This window comes from Hermetia illucens, chromosome 5 (genome assembly GCF_905115235.1).
Source record: "Hermetia illucens chromosome 5, iHerIll2.2.curated.20191125, whole genome shotgun sequence".
NCBI classification, from domain to species: Eukaryota; Metazoa; Arthropoda; class Insecta; order Diptera; family Stratiomyidae; genus Hermetia; species Hermetia illucens.
In genome coordinates this window covers 34682057-34697994 of record NC_051853.1, presented here as the reverse complement: position 1 = coordinate 34697994, position 15938 = coordinate 34682057, and the positions used below count along the sequence as shown (strand labels likewise).

General features: G+C 36.8%; 1 protein-coding gene across 1 annotated transcript; it reads right to left on the bottom strand.

The window, feature by feature from the left end:
• Window positions 1-256: 256 nt before the first annotated feature.
• On the bottom strand, window positions 257-1729 carry LOC119657095. Its single transcript, XM_038063850.1, has 3 exons — window positions 1573-1729; window positions 1101-1496; window positions 257-1035 (listed from the first exon to the last, which is right to left on the bottom strand). Exons 2-3 carry the CDS (start codon window positions 1446-1448, stop codon window positions 478-480), a joined length of 906 nt encoding a protein of 301 aa, XP_037919778.1. The 5' UTR covers window positions 1449-1496; window positions 1573-1729; the 3' UTR covers window positions 257-477.
• Between the last annotated feature and the right edge of the window lie 14209 nt (window positions 1730-15938).

Genomic DNA, 15938 nt, shown 5'->3' with positions numbered 1-15938 from the left:
TTTCGAGTTAGCTTCTGCAAGGTTTACCAAATAGCAGCAGTGAATCCCGCACAATGGGAGAACCTCCAGTTATTGCTTGTCTTGAGACGTTTTTTTGTCTTTTGGACGTAATAATTTTCCTCTCATTCTTTCTTGAGTTCAAATATTCTGAAAGTGTTTGAACTTTTGTCGAGATTTCTTTAGAAGCAAAACATCAATAACTCTCTAGAAGCAGGCATGGTTCCGACCTTGTAAATGAGTGAAAAGTTTTCAATTGCATTTGCTTTAATTAAAATCTTTGTGTACAAAAAACTTTCTTTAAAAGCTTCTATGAACAATTAAACCAAGAAATGACGTTGATATTGCATAAAAGATAGTTGACCACGATTCGAAAAAGAATTACATTATATTACAATATTTTCTACTTTCCAAGAAAGTAAACCTATTTTTACGCTAATTTCTAAGGGTTATTAATCATAAAAGATGTTTTTACAATTTCTACGGTTGTGGATTTGGAATAGTTACAAATGCCGTTTTACGGTAGTGACCCGTCTCGGCTTCGAATAACACTTGTTGTATTTTGAACTTGGCTAAGGACCTTGAATATGAATCAGGAATTGACCGTAATTGCGCTTCGACACTTCGGCAGAACAACGCATACTCGTCATCCTCGTGGGAAGTCCGAGTGACTGTTGTTATATTTTCACTCTCTTGGATGGTTCCTGATGTTTCGTACGCGTCGTTGGGTCGATATGGAGCAATTGTTATGGTTTCCTCTCGAATGGTTTCACCCAGTGGTATGCTTTGTTGTTGTTGTTCATGGTGATGCTGTTGTTGACCGCTAGTGTCTTCATGCATACTTTGTGTATTTTGTTCATCTTGTGCACTACTAATTTCTTCGGTGTCGGTATCACCCAGCGCCATGGTCATTTCTTGAAGTGTCTCCTGTTTGTATTTATGACGTAGTGCAGCCTGGTTCTCGCTGATGCTATACTTTGTCTCTGTGATTGAATATTGTTCGCCGCTGTTATCATAGCTCTCGTTTTTGTTTTGAACCTAGAAGTGGCAAACATTGAAAATATGGCTGCGTTTAATATAGAATGACTCCAGCCAATACTTACTGATGGACAACAAGAGAATCGACTTGTTGAGACAGGCCTCAAAAAACTATCTGCTCTGTGGAACCAAAATAGCTTTGGTTTGTACACTGGTCCATCTTTTGTCCTGTTCGCTTCAGCTTTCAGTACAGTAGATAATTCTCGTTTGTACGTTGTTCGGATGCTCTTGATTTTCAGTTTTATATCATTCGCTGTCAAATCGGGAATTTGGAGTTCTGCTAACATAGCATCAAAGGCGGCATTCCTTGCTGATTTGTTTTTATATTCCTCGATCCTGGGGTTCCATAAACATTCATGTTTCTCATAAATATCAAGGAATTGTAAGGCGCGAATATCACTCCACTTGGGCATAGCAATTGCTTGTTTGTAGCTGAAGATGTAATTTGTTTCTCAGGTAGCCTGTAATGTGAAGAAAGCATGATATGTAACAGAATGGACTATTTTTAAATGTAAATACGTCTGGGACGGGTCTCACTTGGTAAATAAATGTATCCTTTTCTGGTTTTTCCAGTTCGCGCCTGGTGGTAATTGATCAATTATTTGACAATTGAATTCAAGTCTCACGACATAAACAAAACGCCAAAATGGCAGTCAATTAGTGCCTTTCAATGCGATGCTCATGAATGAACATTCATCTGAGATGTTCATTGGCAGATGTTCATTTAGTTCGGGATTGTTCAAGTCGAAGTGAAATTTGAAAATTGCAATATAATAGAGAAATAACGACGTTTTTAGAGTTGAGTAAATAGTAATACATATAATGATACACAAATTTTCATATAAATGTGTATGTATTATTATCAGAAATTGCTTCTTATCATAGACTTAAACCAGCATATTGAATGTGATGAATTGTTGAAAGTTGACTCGAAAACGACCTTAACAATTCTTTTTTTTTAGTTGGCCGTTGGAAAATGAGAAAACTATCTTTGGCGTAGTTCTCTCATTTTCCGGAGTCACATTATATTCAAGCCCCATCTCGTCACTTCCCTTTATTATTGTGACGGACTCTATTCAGGACAGGTCCAACGTCAGTTACTCTAAACACCGCTCGCTTGGAGTGTCTCATAGCAAAGCTAATCTTGAGTAACTTGTTCAAAAGTGGAACGTTTGCCTCATGGAACCCAGTCTGAGCTTGAATCTGAATAAAACAGAATTTTTGACGACCGACCACAATAAAACAAGCAGTGTCAGTGGCAGCAAGAGCAGCTGAGAACTGAATGATTTAAATATCTCGATTCAATGCTATCAGCCAATGGTGAACTGTGTTATGAAATTGCTGCACGCATCCAGTGCAACTTGGATGAAGTAGCGTTCAACAAGTGGCATTATTTGTGATCGCCGTATAAATGGACGTATTAAACTCACCACACTTTTACCGGGGCCCGGAATAGGAATTTAAAAAAAGCGATGACAGAGGGCCTATATAACTTTTGGCCCGGTTTTTTCCCACATAATTATCACTTATACAGTGAATGGAGACTGCACAGGGGAGTGAGGGCTCAAAATATGACCATCAAAAGTGTAACAGGTCTCATCCTCAGAATCTCTCCAACCGAAAAATCTGAAAAAAATCACAGTTGTGTCTCTCCGAAATCTAGGCCTCAAAAACATTGGGTTCCGATATCTGTACAAATAAAGTTAATAATAGTATATTTCTACACTTTTGAAATTTACCCGACAAACCCCTAGAAGTGCAAAAGTTGGCATGGGTAAGAGATAAAATAGTGTACAATTTGGTCAAGTTTGAAGAAAATCTAACTATTATTAACAAAGTTATAAAGGGTGAAACTTTGCCATTTTTTGTGAATTTCTTGCATTCTACATACACGTTTGACATTATCATGACATCAATTCGCCAATACCATTTCGTTTTAGTTTTTTAGTCATTTGTATATGAATATCAATTACACCAAACAGACATGTGTGTATGTGGGTCTATAGTATATGCGTGCTAATGAAGTTTGCGGGTAGTCTCTAATTCAGATAGATATATATATATATATATATGAAACCAGCCGTATTTAATATACGTACTATATATGTACGTATGTACGCTTTTGTGCACGAAGTAAATCGGAAATATGGGTACGATCAATTTATATACGTGCTATACGTACTGCATTCGGAAATAAGCAGTGGGTTTAGGGTGAAGAAAATATCTATGGCTGTAATATGGAGGCAATATGTAGGATTTGTAGCTATTATATATACGGATAGAATAATGTGTGTTGAAGCGCAAGCGTCGGTATTTCGACTTGTTTCTCTGATAAGATTATCTCATTTGTAATAGAGTTTATTTCCCGCTCTTTTGTCTTGCTGTTAGACTGGAGATAGAAGTTTTAGTATTCTGCTGGTGTACCAGATGTCGGCCAGAGCAGTATTCTCATCCACTGGACGACCTCCACCCTTTCCTTTTTTCCCTGCGAAACTGCTGCGAAATCTTACTTCGCGATGAAGACTGTATTTTAAGTGGTTTTGTCTCCGCTTTTCGTGCTTTGATTGCTTGTTTTGCCTTGCCAAGCTTCGTCTAAATCCCTGTTGTTACGCAATTTGGTGGGTCCCTATTTTCTTCCTATTATATTTCAGTATCTGCCCCATAATATTTTGCGAAGTTAGTGCATTTGCTAGCTTTTATCCTTCATACTAAACAGTAGCGAACGAGAAGCGACGAATGTGCAGATGCACTTTCTATAAAGGATTTATTCGGATTTGCTCAGTCTAGATTTCGTAGAAAATCAAATTAACAATTCCTGTCAGGGAAAACCAGAATGGATTTATTAGACTACTTTCGATGTTTCTGGATTTTTTTGGAATTATTTAGGCCTAATCACACTTTTCGATCGTCAATCATTGTTTACGTTGTGCTCAGAGAATATTCCTCCAATCGAAAGACATTTTTTTCTCTTTCGCTGTTAGAGATTGTTATTTGGCTCTAGGCCTTGAAGCGTGTGAAAGCACTTCCTTTCAAGACCGTAACTATAATATTAAAACAACTAACATTTCCTTTTCCTATAATAATTTTTCCTATTATGAATATGCGTACATATTTCGAGAGCTACTTATTCACTTTATTCATGCTAGTTTTACATTTGTTTGAAAAAGTCTGATGTTATTTTGGAAAGGTTTAAAATTAGTTTGGAAATTCTGAATTTGGTCTAGGAAATTCTAAATTAGACTTGCAAAACCTATAGCGGAGGGAGCGAGAAAGAAAAGTAATTAAAAACATAAATAACCCATTTTCCTAATAGCCCTTAAATAACTATCATTAAGGATCACTTAATGAATTGGCGGTTGTTGCAATCATTTTAATGGGTCTTGCGTTCAATATGGAAGCCCTATTCAAATGTACTGGTTCCACGATGCCTGTTTTTATCGTATCTCTTTCGATAATGTGCATAGCAACCGCTGATTTCACCGTATTTGCTCCTCGTCCTTCGCTGTATCCTGCTTCTTCTACCTGCTCTTGAAACTTTGTCGTAATGTGCCGTTCGGTCTGTCCTATGTATAATTTGTCACAGTCATTGCAATTTATTTTATATATGCCTTTACCTAGTTGTTTTTTGATCGTGATTTATTTGCGGGAACCGACCACTTTTATGTTAAATTTTCCCGTACGAGTTTATTCGTTACATTTATTCTCCACGTCTAAAGTCAGTTTTCTACTTCCCATAGATGTCATTTCAGTTGCAAAGAAGCGAGTTTTGGGCGTGTGAACTTTGATTAGGGTATCTACAGGAAAAATGTGGAGTATAACGAGAAGCGCGGCGAATAGACTCTCTGATCGGGCTTTTATTTTGCCACCTTTGCTCGCGACAACTATTCAAAATAACAAATTTTGCAGAAATACTTTAATTTTCACCATTTTTTTCACTAATTATGCAAAAAAAGGCATTCTTAAAAATATGATATTATCTCAAATATTGGTTCATATTCTAGGTCATGGTAGATTGAAAAAAGTTGTTTTAAAAATCCCCTTTCGGATATGAAGACATTTATTATTCTTAATTACGAGCAGTTACATCAAACACAAATGGACTCGTACAAGGGACTGAAGCCAAATATTTATAAGTACACTATTTAGATAACGGCGGTCAAAAGGTAGTATAGGTCCCAGAGCGAAACGTGGATTGGTATCCACGATGGAGCACAAAACCTGCTGCTCAACAGGTAGTCGATACCCTGTCCCAATACAAGGCTGATGTAACAGCATTGCAAGAGATGCGTTGGACAGGGACCGGTTTCCTGGAGAAGAGCCACTATACCATATATTATAGCGGCCATCCAGGAAATGAAACTTGCTGTTATTGGCTTTGAAAACATAAGCGTTTGCGAGGCAAATTTAGAAATATAAGCCTCATTAAAGTTTACGCCCCTACAGAGGAGACTGCAGAGCTCGACATTTCTACGAGCCAGTTGAGCGGATCTTTGAAGCCTGTCCCAAGTATGATATCAAAATCATATTTTGGAGATTTTGCTCATCCTGCCGAGATTTCCGACAGAATGAGCATATTGAGCAGTTCTTCAAAATACTCAACCGATAGTATTTTAAAGAACTGCTCAATAACCAGAATATCGGCGAGTTGGAGCTCCCACCAACTGAAGACGACGAACTAATGCTTCCATCACCAAGCATAGAAGAAACAATCTGTACAATTCATCATACAAGCGGGTCACCAACTGATGCTCAAGGTGTGGGACAGCGAATCAATGCTTGACGACTGACAACGAGGCATTATTTGTTCCATACATAAAAAGGAAGATATTACACAGTGCAGCAATTATAGAGGTAGCACGTTGCTGTGTGCCATTTACAAGATATTCTCCGCTATCTTGCTGGGCCGGATGGTCCCATACGTTCATTGGCCCATACCAAAGAGGATTCACTCCAGGCTAATCAGCAACAGATCAGATTTTCTCTGTGCGGCAAGCGATGGAAAAACTTTTGGAATATGATCATCAGTTGCATCATTTTTCCACCGACTTTAAGGCCGCCTATGATAGCATAGCCATAGTGAAACTATACACTATCATTATAGAATTCGGTATCTCGACGAAATTGATAAGACTGACTAGACTGACCCTGATCAATGTCCATGGCCAGATAAAAGCAGCAGGATCAGACTCAAGATTATTCAACATCAACAACGGTCTAAGACTAGGGGATGCCCTATCATGCGTTCTCTTTAACCAGGCCCTGGAAAAAGTGATCCACGATGCAAATGTTAACGCAAGAGACACCATCCTCTTGAAGTCCACCCAACTACTGGCCTCCGCTGACGATATTGACATTATGAGAAGAACAACCCGAGATGTACAGTCTACGTTTTTTCATCCAGGGCGTAGGTCAGGACAACAGACAGCTTTTAGGGATATCGAATTGGAGTTTCTTACCATGGCAGGACTACACCGGATACCGGTTGTAGCGCCGTTAATGATGATGATTTACATAACGCTATCAGATTTCGTAAGAACATAAAGCAACTACCTCCTGGGTGGTGGACCCTGAGCCTGCACCCGATAAACGCTCCCTTTTACCCCTATAAAATCTAAAGCACCATAAATTTTGCTTTGAAATTTCTGCAGCATATTCTGGGATAGCTAAGCAAATGATTTGTGTAATAAAAAAAATCGATGCTGAAAACCCCCTTTCATGGTTCCAAATTTTTTATTAGGCATATATCGTTTCCGCAAGCTCCTATGTAGGCCATATTGCGTTAACCAAACTTACACGCCATCTTTTTCGGTTCCTGGTAATTTCCTTCAAGAATTTCCATGAGGCTTGCCCCCTCCTTCACTATTCTGCATAGCAATATGAAAATTGTGTGAGTCACTCATTGATGTCTATTATAATCGAGAATAGGAGACAGAGTAGCGATCCTTCTCTGTTATTCGAAAATATTACACCTTAAACATCTGACACCTGACATCACAAGGAAGTAAAGATTCAATTTTGTCTGTTCGGCAAAGAGCGGTGCTAGTAAGTTCCAGCGCAGTGGCAATTACAATTTATGTATGACCGAATATTCAATAAAAATCCATCCGATACAATTACAAACAAGTTTGTTTATCATCTTTATTATTAACTTTCTCTTCAGGTATATAATGACAAATCGGTATCGGTGGTAACTTTTAAGCTTAATAAAAACACAAGCCAAAGCAGAAAATGCACAAAGCTAGCGGTTGCCTATTCAAAAATAAAATAAATTATTGATCTAATTTGTTGTGAATAAATTAAAGCATTTTACGCAGTCGGGCATATATTTCAGCTTATCGCGAATTGGCCAGGGATAATTTGCGATGATTATACTTGAATTTTTGTTTGTTTTGTTTAGTTCGGTATTTTCACTTATACTATCGACAAATTAAATGGTTAATCGTATCGAGTCGAATAAAATGAAAGGTTAAGTGAGTGAGAGAATAATTAAAAACCATTGAAATGCAATAAATAAAAGTTATTATTTCTGTTCTTGTTTCATAATATTTTTGTTTTTATAAATAAAGATCTAAATAAACATAAAGACTTATTATAGCAAATATACTTTACAATCAACACACAATATTACACAATAATGATGATCATGACTCATAGTAATATAACTAATAACTAACTGATTTCTCTTGTAATTTTTGAAGTGCTTTTTACCCAAATCGTTCAGCAGTTTTTTTTTTCATTTTTTTCTTTTTCTTTATATTTTTGTTACATACTGTATATTTTTTGTTGCAATAAAGTTTTTCCCATCGTTAAATATTTACACAAAAATGCCATAATTCATTTTTCCTCTGAAGTATTAATATTTAGTATCATTTTTCTTCTAAATAAAACTAAAGCTACAGTAATTGTTTTTTTGTTGCATTTTTTTTTGTTATTTTGCTTTTTGTTTTCAATTGATATACGGCTTTTAAAACAAAGCTTAAAATTTTGGAAAATTAACATTCTTTTAAGATTACATTACTAATTTTATTTTGTTGTCTTGTAAAGTCACTGACTAACATTTGTTGTCGGGAAATTTTGCTTCCAAGTGAGTAACTTTACTGTTTTTGTGTGGTGGTTTCTTGTGTTGCGTAGTGTGTGTTATGAATATTGGGGAAATGTTCTATACGTGATGAGGATGATTAAAAGTATACACTCACATCAAAACAAGGTAAAAAAGGAATGTCAATGTGGTTTTTATCTATGTAGTTGTGAAACTGTTGATGTGTTTAATGTAGACAAGGATGATTTATGGTGCGAGAAAATTTGTGAGGAAAAGTGTTTTAGTGTTTTTTAAATAGAAATTTACAAAGCAAAGCGTTAGGGAAAATATATCTATGATGGGATTTGAAAGTGTATAAATAATAGTTCACAATGATAATATACACCTTTCCATGGCGCTCAGTTTAGAAAAGCAATTATTCCCTAAAAAAAGAACAAGGAATGCTTGGGTGCTATGCTCCAAACGAGGGGTTCGTGGAAAAGCGTGGGAGTAAGTTGCTCTCCATTTGGTCCAGTCCAACATCATGTGGATGGATGTGGGCTTAGGATCCCCTATATCCCAAAGAATTATTCCCTATTGAATATCTAGGAAGATAAAACACCAAAACTGGGCTTGTCAATATCGTATCATAACAATAGAGCCTAATGTTAGCGGTCCGATTGTTTTTAGGTGTTTTCCTAGTGTTGCGAAGGGTTCATAAATTTCCAATTCCCATTTTCAATGGTACTGAACAAAGATGATACGGAACGAATGGACCGTTAGGCGTCTGAATTTCTCAGATGAGACATATGGGTGGAGGCGTGGTTAACACAATCTCTTACATAGAAGTTTACGGCAGCCACATTTGTTGACAGATGAGTTTAATCCTTGTCGACTCTGTCATGGTATAATAATAATCGTTGGCGCAACAATCCAAATGGATTAGGGCCTTGAAGTGTGTTAGAGCACTTCATTTAAGACCATAGCAGTACACTACAGGATTACAGTACACTGTAGGAGGCAATGAGATCAGCATTGCGTTCGCCCGAGATTATCGCTCTGATTTGACTCAGGTACTCATTCACAGCTGAGTCGACTGGTATCCGACATCAAATCACGATACAAATCCTACTGCCACCAGTGAAATTTGAACCACGACCTTCCGTACGACAGCCTTGTGGTCTAACAACTCAGCTTGCTGCCATGGTATGTCATTCTTATATCGAAGTCGCCCTGGGAGGAGCGTAACCGAAGCGGCTCGCAGTAAGTTGCTCCTTGGTCCGGTCCGACATCAAGTGAATGCGGACTTAGGATCCCGCAATCTTGAAGAAAATATGTTCAGTTCTGGCCAAGCTTGTCATGTTCTGCGAATTATATAAAGAAACATTTAACATCTGCGAGTCGCTTCGGTTACGCTGCTCCCAGGGTAGAGGTGAGGCAGCGTCTGACGATTTGCCTCTGTCGGTATTCGATGAGAACACGTTCAGGAATAGTGGAGGCGAAGGCGTCGGGAGGTTAATGTGCTATTTATTAGGTTGTTGCACATGAAAAGGCCGATTTGGCAATCAAGTGAAGTTAGTTGCGATTTTGCTAAATCAAACCACCACCAGTTGATAAGATCGGCTTTGAAAAGTACTAATCGAGACCTTTAATTTGATACCCCACATGACTATATTCGATGAAAAAAAATTTTACACCCCCCTTTTGCATGTATGGGGACCCCCCCTTAAATTCGACGTAAAAGGATGTAATTCACTGTATGCGTGAGCGTTCACAGTTCCCACCTTTCTACCAAATTTGGTCTCAATCGCTATAACCGTCTCCGAGAAAAATGCGTGTGACGGACAGACAGACAGACAGACAGTAAACCAATTTTAATAAGGTTTTGTGTTTACACAAAACCTTAAAAAAGGATGGAAAAGAGCCAAGAACGTATACTTTTTCTGTATGAGTTCAGACTCGCTCATAAAGCAGCGGAGGCAACCATTTGGAGCTGATACGGTAAGCGAACAAACCACACGGCGGTGGTTCGAAAAATTCGGGTCAGGCGATGTAAACCTTCAAAGTGAGCCACGTGGTCATCTACGACCATATATTGACAATGACGAGCTGTGTTTGCTAGTCGAACCCGACACACATCAGTCTGTGAGAGACAATATTCGACAGTTTCCCGACACTTGGAACAAGTTAGAAAGGTGAAAAACTCGAGAAATGGGTTCCGCATGCCCTTACGGAGCAAAACATGGAGCTTCGAATGGAAATTTGCAGTTCTTTACTCTCTTTACTCTTTACTCTTTTTACTCTTTTGCACACAATAGTGACATGTGATGAAAAGTGGTAATTATACGGCAATCGTCGCCGATTAGCACAATGGCTAGATGCTGATGAGCCACTGAAGCATATGCCGAAACCGAACCTCCATCCGAAGAAAGTAATGGCGACTGTTTGGTGGTCTAGAGCTGGAGTTATCCACTATTCTTTTTTGGCGCCTGCAAAAAACGATAGAAGCACAGAAGTACTGTGTCCAACTCGAGGAAATGCACCAAAAATTGAGTATTCAACGGCCGAGATTAGTCAACAGAGATGGTATGATACTCCTTCACGACAATGCACGACCTCATGTATCCAGAACAACGGTTCAAAAGTTAAACGAATTGCAGTATGAGACTCTGCCTCATCCACCATATTCACCGGACCTTTCGCCAACCGACTACCACTTTTTTATTTGGATCATTTTTTGGCGGAAAAACAATTTAGGCCATCAAAATTGCCTTCGACGAGTTAATCAACACCCGAAAATTGGACTTCTACGAAACTAGCATACATGCTGTTGTATCTCACTGGGAGAGGTGTTTTGAATCGACTGGCACCTATTTTGATTAATTAAATAAATTTTTGTAAGCTTGACAGTCGTTTCAAATTTTAGTATCAAATTGGCCATTTCATGTGCAACAACCTAATAAAATGATTTTCTCTCGAAAGTCGAGGAATCAAATTATTTTCATTACGTCAAGTAAATCCCCGTCAACTGGAAAGGTGTAACATAAGGACTGCGATAACAACTTTCGAATGCCATGAAAATGTAATGTAAAACGAAGCAATGCAATGCAAGGACAAAAGTTGAAGGTGTAAGAACCTAAGTGAAAATTATGTTACATTGTGATATCTAGATGTCGTTTCATTGTTTTCTATATCATTTTATATAGTTTCGTAATAAATACTTTAATTGGAATAAGATTGATTGTGTTTTTCATTGTTTCTTTGGATACTTTTTTTCATTTATTTTAGGTTTTTTTTTCTTGTTTTTGTTAATCTTGCTTTCAATATAATTCAATAAATAAAGGTACATAAGCATCATTATAATTGGCTTCGAATCCATTCTATTCTCCCTTCTACAATTTTCATTTTTCCTCTTGTTACTTTTTTTTGGATATATATATAAATTGATTTCGTATATGTATAAATATTTTTGTTTTTTTTTTTTCATATGAATGTTTTGTGTATAATTTAAGCCCAAAAAATGAATTGATTTTCTTTTTGTATTGTTGGATTGTTTTTCATTTTATCATTTCATAATAATTTTATAATCAATATAATTAGAATTTTTTTCATATATATATAATTTGTCATATGTATATATATAATTACAATAATTTTCTGCAGCTTTAATAAACGATCAAGCAATAGCATTTTCTGTTTGTTTTTATTTTGCTAAGACTCCCGACTTAAATATTATTTAATATATGTATATTACTCATCAATGTTATATTATTGAATAAATTTGATCGCATTGAATAGTATGCGAGTGCGCAGTCAGTTTCTTTTTTATTTTTATTTGTTTTTTTTTCTCTGTTTATCTTACTCAAGTTTATTTTAGTTTTATTACGTTCAAATGTCTAGATAATGAAGCGTTTAAGTTGCATGTCATATTTTTTTGTTTGTTTTATTTCATCCGTTTAGAGAGTATTTTTCTTATATCAGTTTTCTGCTAATTATATCAATTACTATTTAGGGAGGAGGCGATTTACAGTTAAACCTAAGTCTCTCCTTATATTTATCTTATTTCATTCTCAACATCATCTTTCGGCATTCACACGGAAATTGCGCTCCGCCGCAACCACTACATTAAATGATTAATTTATTAGTTTCCTCCCTTTTTTACCTTGTCTGCATGTTGCCTGAATGATTTCAATTGAAATTGTTCATAAATATACATTGTTTCCTTACGACATATTATTTTATTCTTATATATATTGTACATACAGTAGTTTTTTGCTAGCCACTTGTTACTCTTGCATTAACTATTTATTTATAATTAACGTATGCTTTCTATCTGAACTGTTTTCTTATTTATGCTTAATGTGAGTTTTTTTCTCATTGTATGCATTTAGTATGCTTTTGGTTTCTTATTTCTTTGTTTTTTTTTTATCTATAAGACAGTGCAGTGTTTCTTTTGTGTTTTTGTTCGTAGATCAGTTTTTTAATGTTTAGTTTTTCTCTCGTGATATTCCTAAATAATAATGGAGATGAGTGGTATGTGTGAATACTTGAAAATGTTTCATTAGTTCCTACCATTGATTCTATTTTGGGCAAAATGTACATTGGGATAAGCATGAATATAGTAAGGGAAGAATGTTGGGAAAACAAGTTCAAAACATGTTTACATTAATTCGATTTGGTGAGAAAGCATTATATTGTCTATCTACAGTAGAACTTCAGTTATTCGAATACTGACTATTCTAGATACCAACTCGATTTTAGGACAAGAAGGAACAACCAACAATGGTATGTCTAATTCGGAAAATAAATAATGATGAGTCGTTGATGCTTAAGTTTCCTCTATGTCATCCCTGATTGAAGCAGCTATGGAGAGCTACTGTAGTGATGTTGTAACCTTTCCTGCTACTCTCTTCTGCCTTTCTCAGTTCAAAATTATTTTATGTTGATGTTTCTCATATTTTGCATCCGATTTTGTAAGGATTATGAAGGACTGACTACAGTTCGTAAAACTTTCAGTAATTAGTAAATATTCTACATTGAAGATAGCGTTTTACGGTAGTCTTGGGATATTCAATGTCATTTTCAAGACGATCAGTCGAAATGAAGACAAGAAAATGTAAAGCTACTGAAGTAGTATTCGAATAGGTTCCATAGAAACATTGTATTGTCGTTTTATACGACTTTTACCATCAGCTCAACCATTTTGAACTAAGTTGAATACCACACTGCACTTAGAATATGTGATCCTTTGGGTCCATCTAAACTAATTAATTTAGAATCGGAAAGGGGATTCAATATGTCGCAATTTTTCGTTTTATGAAAACGCTTTACCCATACCCCTTATTGGCTCTTGGGCAGTGAACAATTTGTAATGTTCTATATTTCGGATTTCTAACGCAGTGTGAATTCTGATTGATTTCAGATTTAGTGAAAATGACAAAGCAATTGATGTAGTCAATGGCGAAAGTGAGAGGCTGTCCTCTATCTTTCTAGTAATTTGTTAATATCTTTAAATTTCTCCGTATTAGTAGTTGCTCTTAGAAATAAGCATGTATGAAAAGAGTGCGAAGGGTGGGTTTTCTCTTTGATTGACTAATAAATTATTACGGGTGTCGCTGATGGTATCTTACGCTTTGGCTACTTCCCCAAAATTTTCGCAAATAGCGATGATCCCGATGGAAGGTGAAGATCCAATGCTTGTTACACCATAAAGACCTGATAAGCCTATTCCCCTCGCTATCAATGCTATTCGAGAAAGGTCTATTTTCTAAGCTACAATCACACTTTGACGAAAATGAAATTACTCCTTTTCACCAGTTTAGATTCAGGTCAAATATATGGGACTGCCGAAACAGTTGATCGGTTAATCTCTAAGATAAGCTGTGTTTTGGAAGGTAGAAAACACCGTTCGGCCGTATTCCTTGTCATTATATAGGCATTTGACAAAATCTGACATGAAAGCCTCAACTCAATTCAAGGAAAAGCTGCCAACAATGTCTTTAAATTTCTCGAATCGTATCTGACCGGCAGAAGATTTGTTATTAAATAAAAAAAACTTCACCTTACCAGGATCTAACATCAAAGGAGGGTGCTCAAAGTAGTATCCTTAGTTCTTTGTTTTACTTGATACATGCTGGAGACTTGCCCCCAAATGGGCGCCTATTTATTTTTACTTTTGCTGAAGATACGACTATAATCTGGCCACGTCCCGATCGCAGTGTTGAATCTCCACAATCTTAGGAGGTATAGATAGAATGCTTAAGGCGGCCACCTGTCTGTCAGTTATGCCTGTATTTTAGTTAGTCGGTGGTCGGAACGTGAGGATCAGATTCTGGCTGGCTTGTCAGTTTGGACTGTTCAGGCGGTCGGTGATCGATTTAAAAGCGATTCAACCATTCCGCTGGAAAGGAGATCAGATAAACCGATATGTATGTGAAAAATAAATTGAAAAATCAGATTTGGGGGAGAATTGAATTCCTGATATATAAATTGATCGTTGTAAAAATTATTCATAAAACGTAACCAACAAATTTAAGATTAGATAAAATCTAATCATTAAATTTATCATAGATGTCAATAATTTTCAATGATAAAAGGATGATTTTGCTACGGAACTGCTCCTCAATCGTTAGCATAGCAAAAAATTGGCTTACTCTAAAAGGAATTGATGAATTCTTCGCCCTGAGCAAGACGCAACTAGCTTTTTGGCAACCGTTCGATATCGTTTACATCATCTCGTTGAACTCTTGAGGATCGCAGATAGTACTGTAAAGTGCAAGGTGCTATTACATACAACAGTCCTCTCGGTTTCCGGCAACCTGAACACAAAATCATGGGATACTACACCAAACGCACATTCTACGGTTTATCTTGCTCAAGGTAAATGGGCTTTGAAAACTTGGATGTTCATAATGTCTAGTCACATTTCTCCTTGGATACGGTTTTATTAGATTTTCTGACAAGAAAAAGTTTGATCTCTAAAACAGTCCTTTCAGGAGAAGCAAGGACGACAACTGCATTGCAAGTTATACCATACAATGGAATGCACTATCCCAGGATGGCCGATAAGTGGGTCGTTTTAGAACTAAGTGGCGTGGAACAATGGAGGAAGATTGCAAGTTTCTTGGAAAATCAGGGAGGGAGCTGAAGTATATTGCCGGGAATCGACAGCGATGACGCTGGGGTGTGGCTGTGTCACGCACGGTGGCTTATGGCAACTTAAAAGTAATGTGGAGTTTTACTGCTGGCTTCTAGGAGAATAAAAACTTGGGGTAGATCATAAAATTAGTAATAAAAGCATTCGGTTCGGTTTTGCTATTTTTTTGCTAGTGGCACAAAAAATAAACAAATGGAGGGACTTCCATATTTGGGAATACCTAAACCTTATTGGCAGGAATAGAATTGAAAAAGGAATGAACAAAAGGCACACTGTTTTTCCTTCGATTTTCAACGAATATGTGGCATATTTTTTTCAAAAAATTAAAGTGTTATTGTGTGCAACAATCGGTTTAGTATGTAAACGCCTTCAGTGATAATAATAATAGGAATTGAAAAGGTCATGGATGGATGTTAAACAAGGAGTTGAAGAGACAAACATACAAGATAAAACTGATTTCAAGTTTACGTAATGAATGAAGTGATTTCTTTTGTCGGAATATGACAACAAGTGGCACGGCCCGATCACCCTATGTTGCAATTTTCGTTATCCAATCAAGTGCTACACACCCATCCGTCCGTTTTTCTCACGAAGAGGGTAAGATGAAAACGAAATCATAACAAAATCGTAATTCGTTGTTTGAAGTCAGAAAGATGCTCAGAAAGAAGTATGGAGACAGTCAGACAAGCGTCGCACTGCATACCCCGTTTCCAACCGAATACTCATCAC

Excerpts from the sequence above, each read along its gene's own strand:
- LOC119657095 (XM_038063850.1), bottom strand. The coding sequence starts at position 1,448 with ATGCCCAAGTGGAGTGATATTCGCGCCTTACAATTCCTTGATATTTAT. Across the intron at positions 1,036-1,100 it reads GATTCTCTTGTTGTCCATCA|GTTCAAAACAAAAACGAGAG; the intron begins GTAAGTATTGGC and ends TGCCACTTCTAG.